Source organism: Curcuma longa, chromosome 13 (genome assembly GCF_044706935.1).
Source record: "Curcuma longa cultivar G26 ecotype Majalengka, Jawa Barat chromosome 13, ITB_CL_G26_1.1, whole genome shotgun sequence".
NCBI classification, from domain to species: Eukaryota; Viridiplantae; Streptophyta; class Magnoliopsida; order Zingiberales; family Zingiberaceae; genus Curcuma; species Curcuma longa.
The window spans coordinates 2,272,834-2,279,404 of NC_133873.1; the positions used below are offsets into that span (position 1 = coordinate 2,272,834).

Here is a 6,571-nt window from a genome sequence, read left to right on the forward strand (position 1 = left end):
GTTAGGATAACAAATTTCACTTTTTACAGAAAAAAAAAGATGGAGGGCAACAAAAAAGGTCTTTTATATCCATTATATTCTTAGGTAGAATGTTGAAATTTGTAGAATGTGAATTAAGTCGTCGATTGTGATAAAGATTTTGACAATATAAAAAATCAACCGAACGGACTCGAATTTAATGGAGAGATCAATTCAGGAACGATTTGGTTAGGACTTGGGGGCTCCTCTAGCATTTCTATTATACTTGGATTGTGGATACGGCTTTTATTCTCACAATTGGGTGGGCTTTAAAATCCACTCAAAAGGAATAAAATGAACAAAATGGGAATGTTTTGGACGCTACTAGCCGCCTTCATCCATAGCAAGAAGGTTAGATGTTCAACCAAGGTGGAAGTCAACGTCGAGTCAAAAAAATTGAAATTACTTGAGACTCAGGTTCAGCCCTCCCGACTCAACACTAAGTTTGATTGGCTTAGGGTCTTGTGATTCGGCTCAGCCCCGTTGGACTTTGGCTTGCCATTAGACATGCTTCATTTCGTATTCTTAATTGGTCCAACTTGGTGTTCAATAATTCCTTCAACATAGAAGATAATTGATCAATGGCTCATATCTTGCGTTAGTCTCAAGCAAAAATATTCTCAGAATCATCAAGTTTATATCCCATTAATTTGCAATTAATGATTCCCAGTGGCAAAGGTTGTTGACAAGTATGCAAAGATTTAATTATGACAAATTTAATTAAATTACTTTTCTTTTTTCTTTATTATTTTATGACTATGTATATGTAATCGCTGTTTGTTTTATTCTTAAAGAAAGAAGCGTCTTCAATTAACCAATTTAGATGAACTAACAAAAGGCAGCAATCCACCAAACTTGTTCAATTTACAAATCCTTTGCTTTTTGTATGTGCACGCACTTCACTTTAAAAAAGGGTGAAAATTATAATTTAAGTTTTTTTTAATAACTAAGAAATTCACCCAGTAATTTACGAAAATGGAAAAAAAAAATTGTAAAGAATAACACGCAGAAGGTTACGCAATTAGATCGGCCTTGGCGACTTGGGGCGGCGGCGGCCGGCGGGCGACTGTATGTCGCCGGCGGTGGCGGTTGAGGCGAAGGTGTCACTGGCTCCGGGGCCTTCCGATGGCGCTCTCGGATATGCTGCCGTTCCCTTGCCGGAAACGTCAATTTCCCCCCTCCTCAGTGAGCCCGAACGCGAGCCTGAGCCCTCGCCCTCCCCTCTCTTACCCGTCGCCCACGCCGGGATCTTGATCGACAGATTCCGGAGAAGGAACGACGGCCAGCGCCCTGATCTACCGAGCTGGATGCTCCTTTCCGGTCTGCCGCGGCCGCGGCGGCCTGATCGGGAGCTGCCTTCGTTGGCGGTCGGGAACGAGACGCAACTGGCGGATCGGGAGAACTTCCGGGAGGCGAGGATCTCTTTCCTTATGTGTTCGGGGAGCCGGAGGGTGAATCGATCATCCTCCGCCGGTCGAATCATCGAGTGCCCGGTCGAGTGAGACCGTAGGAAACTCGCCGGCGGCCGCCCGGATCTCGACCGGGCGGCCCGCCGCTGGCTCCCGATCCGCGCCAGTTCCATGGCCGCCTCCTTCCTGTCGTCCTCCTTCTCCACCGCCGGATCGATGGCGATCGCTACGTGATCTGGCGCTGGGGATCCAGGGGCTGCAGGCGCTTCCTGTTCGACCGCTGGCGGCGCGCCGGGATCCGCGGAGGCGTCGGTCGCCTGCTCGGTGAGGTTGGCGCGGCAGACGGGGCAGGTGATGTGGGCGGCGAGCCAGGCGCCGATGCAATCGGGGTGGAAGACATGGTTGCAGTGGGGGAGGAGGCGGAGCTCCTCGTCGTCCTCGAACTCGCAGAGGCAAACCGCGCACTCCAGCGCGCCCTTCCCCACCTTCAGCCCCTTCACCTCCGAGTACACCATCGTGGGGAACGTCTCGATCACGCCCGGGCTCAGACCCTGCTGCTGCCTGCGTGACTGCCCCGCCGCTGCGCGGCGGCGGAAGCTGAGGCTCTCTTCGTCGCCGCCGCACGAGCGGAGGTAGATGGAGAAGAAACCGAGCAAGAAGAAGGCGCTGATCATGGCGACGATGATGATGGCCATGGTCGGACTGAATCTTCCATTGTTGTAGTATCCAGTGCGGTTGTCCGATTGCGGCGGGGACTGAGCAAAGGCGCACCGGGGTGCGAGGAGGAGGAGGAAAAGGACGCTGCGATGGGTTGCGATCGGACGACGGGTTGCTTCGTGTCCATGGAGGAAGCCGTTGGGCGATTTGGACAAGGATTGTGTCAGTGGAGGAGGAGGTTATTTAAAGGAGGCCGTGAAGCAAACGAAGGTGGAAGGAAGAAGGAAAGGCAGGCGGCGGCCGAGTCTCGGCGGTAAGCTTTGACCGCCTACTCCCGTTTTTTTCGACCAACGAAAGCAACTGCTACAAGCGACTCACCCAAAATCTACCTCCCATGCACTTCGAGAATGAGCGGGACCCTTTAAGCGTTTTCGTGTACGAATTCGAGAGGCGAGCTACCCAGCCACGTTGCGATAAAATAAATGCGATGGCACGTGGGTTTCCCGTGAGAAGCAGGTGGCCATGGCGCAACGAATTGGATTCCCTCACGAACTACCGTCCGTCGCGTTCACATTAATTGATTGCGAAATCGCAGGATCTAAATGCGATAAGGATCCCCCCCAAGTTGCCTTGCCTTCTTAGAGTCAAAGCTGGTGTCGTCGTCGTCGTCGTCGAGGCCAATCCGGCCTCATTTTCCATGGAAAATGCTCTCCGTCGTTCCAAGTAAACAAATCCCTAGTATTATTCTAGTCCAAGAGTCATTTGACGGCGTCAGTGGCAGCGTATCTAAATTCAAAACTCGTTGACTTTTCTCCCAGCCAAATCTAATCACATCTCAGATAAAACATAGATTTCAAGAGTGACGGCTGCCAGTGCGTGTGTGGCTCACGATGGTTCGGGGAGTGAGGGATTTGACTTTGAAAACCAGTTAAATTGCGTTTAAATAACAAACAAGTTAGAATTCAATGCTACCTGTCGAAATCGCACATGAAGGAGGATTGCGTGAGTCGTGAACATATTCAAACGAAGTAGATGAACTATGGGCCCATAGTTTTTTGGATTCCAAACCATTTTCTACTCAAATAGGCTTGTCGTGTGCATGCTGAAGCTTGGTGGAGGAAGAAACCTGTATCATTAATTAACTGTGGAGACTTGTTCATCTTTTATTAGACCTTCCATGTTCTCGTGCCATGGCTCGAACTGATGATTGAGCATGACAGTGAAAGGGGGAGCTCCCTCAGTGCCCTCATCAAAATGAGTGAGATGGTGACCACATGGCATGGCCTACTCCTTAACTACACTCAAAACCATGCTCTGCAGTTTGCCCTGCACTTCTGGCCTCAGTCCCAAGAGTTTAGGCAAGTAGAGATTCTGTCTCTGATTGAGGTCTCTCTTTCCTCACCTTTCTTTTCTTTTCGTCTGATCTTTGGGACCTGAATTCGCACCGAGTATTATAGACAAATCAAAGGGAAGCATCTCTCTTCCATGGCTTGCCTCTTTTATCTCTTTCACTACGTCCCAAGCCATCAACACAGCAAGCACACCCAAGCTTGGGCAAGTGACCAGTCCACCACCTTGTTATTTGTTGCCTACCCTTTTCCCTTCCTCGCTTCACGTGACGACCTTGTTCTGTTCTCTGTCACTGAGGCCTTTAAAGCCTACTACTTCACCAGCTGCTCATTCCACTCCTCCCATGGAGGAAAGTTTCTTTTGGGTTTTCTGTGTGTTAGGCTCGAGTCCTCTTTCTTAGTTCTCTACGTGCGGAGCCATGGCACTGGAAGCTGTAGTCTTCCCGCAAGACCTCTTTGGCTGCACCATGAGGGAGTTGTTCGACAAAGGAGGGGAGTTCTGGGGCTATGACTTCGGTGGTGGAGCAGGGGAAGAAGAAGAAGATGATAAGGATCGGGTTTTGCCACTAGAAGGCGATGTGAGTGGTTATGCTGCGGGCCAAGTCGGCAGGGGACAAAATGGGGCTTTGGGCACCTCTTGCTCCACGACGGTGCAAATTGTCGACAATTCCTCGTCGCCGGAGGCTGCCGCTGCCGATGAGGCCTCCGACGTCAGGTCGAGGCCGGTGGAAAGCCGGAGAAAGAGGCAGCGGTGGAGGAGCCAGAAGAACCAGGAGGAGGTGGAAAATCAAAGGATGGCTCACATTGCGGTGGAGCGCAATCGGAGGAAACAGATGAATGAATACCTTACCGTGCTCAGGTCACTCATGCCGGCCTCCTTCGTGCAGAAGGTTTGCTTCCACCTCTTCTCTTTCTGCTTAATTTCACTGCAAATGCAGATTAAAGATTTCACTTCCCATATTGTAATCTCTTCCTCAAAAAGCATATAGAGGTTGGTTTGGCAAGGGAGGATGGTAGTAGTTTGTGTTCCTTGGTCTCTAACATGGCAAAGATTCTTACTGTCATCCATCAGTAGACAAAACAAGATGGTGACATGCTGCTCTTGATTTATTAGCCATCAAGGATAAAGATCTTGCCCATTCATGCTGTCTCTGAACAGAATTCGTTGACAGTTAGCGTGTTGAATTCTCAATGGACAGACTGATCAAGCATCCATAATTGGAGGGGCAATAAACTTCGTCAAGGAGCTCGAAAAGCTAGTCCAGACTCTGGAAGCCCACAAAAGAATCAAGCAGCGAGCTGATCCTGCTCCCTTTGCTGAGCTCTTCACCTTCTCCCGATACTCATCCAGCTCTTCTCAAAGGGAAAAGTTGGCCGCCGATGAGAATACCAGTGAGGCTAAGGCAGAGAATATGGCACCTGCGGCGGCCATAGAGGTCTCCGTGGTGGACAGCCATGCCAACCTCAAGGTCCTCTCACCGCGGCGACCAAAGCTGTTGCTGAAGTTGGTGGTAGGATTGCAGAACCTCCACCTGACGACGCTCCACCTCAATGTCACCACCATTGATGACATAGTCTTCTATTCCTTTAGCCTAAAGGTACACTTAGGCCTGCTGGCTTCTTTGACTGCTACTGTAATCGTGCAGTTAATGGACTTGTGATTTCTACAGGTGGAAGAAGAATGCCAATTGGCTTCAGTGGATGAGATTGCAACAGCAGTCCATCAACTAGTAGGAAAGATTCAAGAGGAGGCTGCCTTTGACTGCACCATGTAACTGTGTTTTTAAGACAACATCTTTACTCTAGTAGTTTAGCTCCAAATGCTTGTTCAGGATTCCTGTTTCGCTGAACTGGTCTCAGTGTAAATTTTTAGCTATTTAGCCTGTGGTTTACCCAGAACATTAAGGAAGATCAATCGAATTGTCAAAAATGAACTTTTTTTTGAATAAATATGAAAACTGAACTTGCATGTGCTCGATCCAAGGGAAGCTTAGCTAGCTCTCCATCAACTGGTGCTGTACCTGATGTAAGAGCTCACTAAAGCTAAGAGGTAAAAGACAAAAAATGAATAGTACGCATAGCCCAAGGAAGAAGCAATTTGATCACTTTGCAAAAAAGCTACCTTGTATCTTGTTGGGAGTTATCTCAGTGTGCTGACAACAATGGACAGGGTGGCCAGTGTTGGGATCCCATGAGCTTTCAAAGTAGACATGAAAGGATGAACATTCTGAGCTATAGTTGTTTTAGAACTTCTTAGCTGCATATCATTGGTCCACATCTCGGGAAGAGGGTCTCTGTCTGGTCTTCGAATCAAAGGATTTAAAGGCGAAAAGCTTTGTGATCGGGCCCCTCTCTCCATGGTCTGGCAGAGCAGGAAGTCTTGCAAACAGGATCTCACACTGTTCCAGAAATGACACAGGAGATGAGTAGATTATTGGTGGCCCCTAACTCAGAATCTCACATCTTTGTGCCACGCTTTAATCCATTGTTCTATTGGCTAAGGGACCAATAATCGATAATATTATATTGTATGTTTGATGATATTCTTTCTTGCAGAGTGGAGAAAAAGGATTCCCTCAGTAGCAGTGAAAATGTCTGTAAGCCAAGTACTATGAGTCTGAGCATTTGTCCTGCACATTGGCATCTTTCAAGGCACTTGTTCTATATAAACAAGCTGAGTGCTATAGTCATCTAAGAGTGCGAAATTTTGGATAATTGTAGCAAGTTCCAACTTAATCCAAATAACAAATGCGAAAACTAATATTTACTGAACATAAAGGTCTTTTTACTTCATACTATTACTGTCCTTTGGTAGAAACAGAAAATTACTACTCTTTTTCTTGCAATTTAAATATTATACTAGATGTAAAACTTCTCCATCCACTGATGGGACTTTATCCGTAAGCTACCATTATGGAAATATAGATAATCCTGAGAGTCATTCTTGAAGGATTTAATAAGGCATGTATAATATAGATAATAATATAATGTAGGAGAAGACGTGGCTATAATTAGCATTTCGAGATCTCAATTTTGAACTTTCAGGATATTGAAGTCTTGAATCAGAGAATATCATGTTCAGCTCAGTATGCTGCCAGTTCAAAAGGAATCTCTCACAGGGTGGTTCAGTAAAACCCC

At 47.4% G+C, this 6,571-nt stretch overlaps 2 protein-coding genes across 2 annotated transcripts; one reads left to right on the top strand and one right to left on the bottom strand.

Annotated features, from left to right (window-relative positions):
- Window positions 1-940: 940 nt before the first annotated feature.
- Window positions 941-2,236, bottom strand: LOC141844101 (E3 ubiquitin-protein ligase ATL6-like). Its single transcript, XM_074732099.1, has one exon. It carries the CDS (start codon window positions 2,120-2,122, stop codon window positions 1,040-1,042), a length of 1,083 nt encoding a protein of 360 aa, XP_074588200.1. The 5' UTR covers window positions 2,123-2,236; the 3' UTR covers window positions 941-1,039.
- Window positions 2,237-3,606: 1,370 nt separating this feature from the next.
- On the top strand, window positions 3,607-5,217 carry LOC141844102 (transcription factor bHLH94-like). The gene is made up of 3 exons (XM_074732101.1): window positions 3,607-4,323; window positions 4,633-5,031; window positions 5,104-5,217. Exons 1-3 carry the CDS (start codon window positions 3,853-3,855, stop codon window positions 5,206-5,208), a joined length of 975 nt encoding a protein of 324 aa, XP_074588202.1. The 5' UTR covers window positions 3,607-3,852; the 3' UTR covers window positions 5,209-5,217.
- Window positions 5,218-6,571: the final 1,354 nt, after the last annotated feature.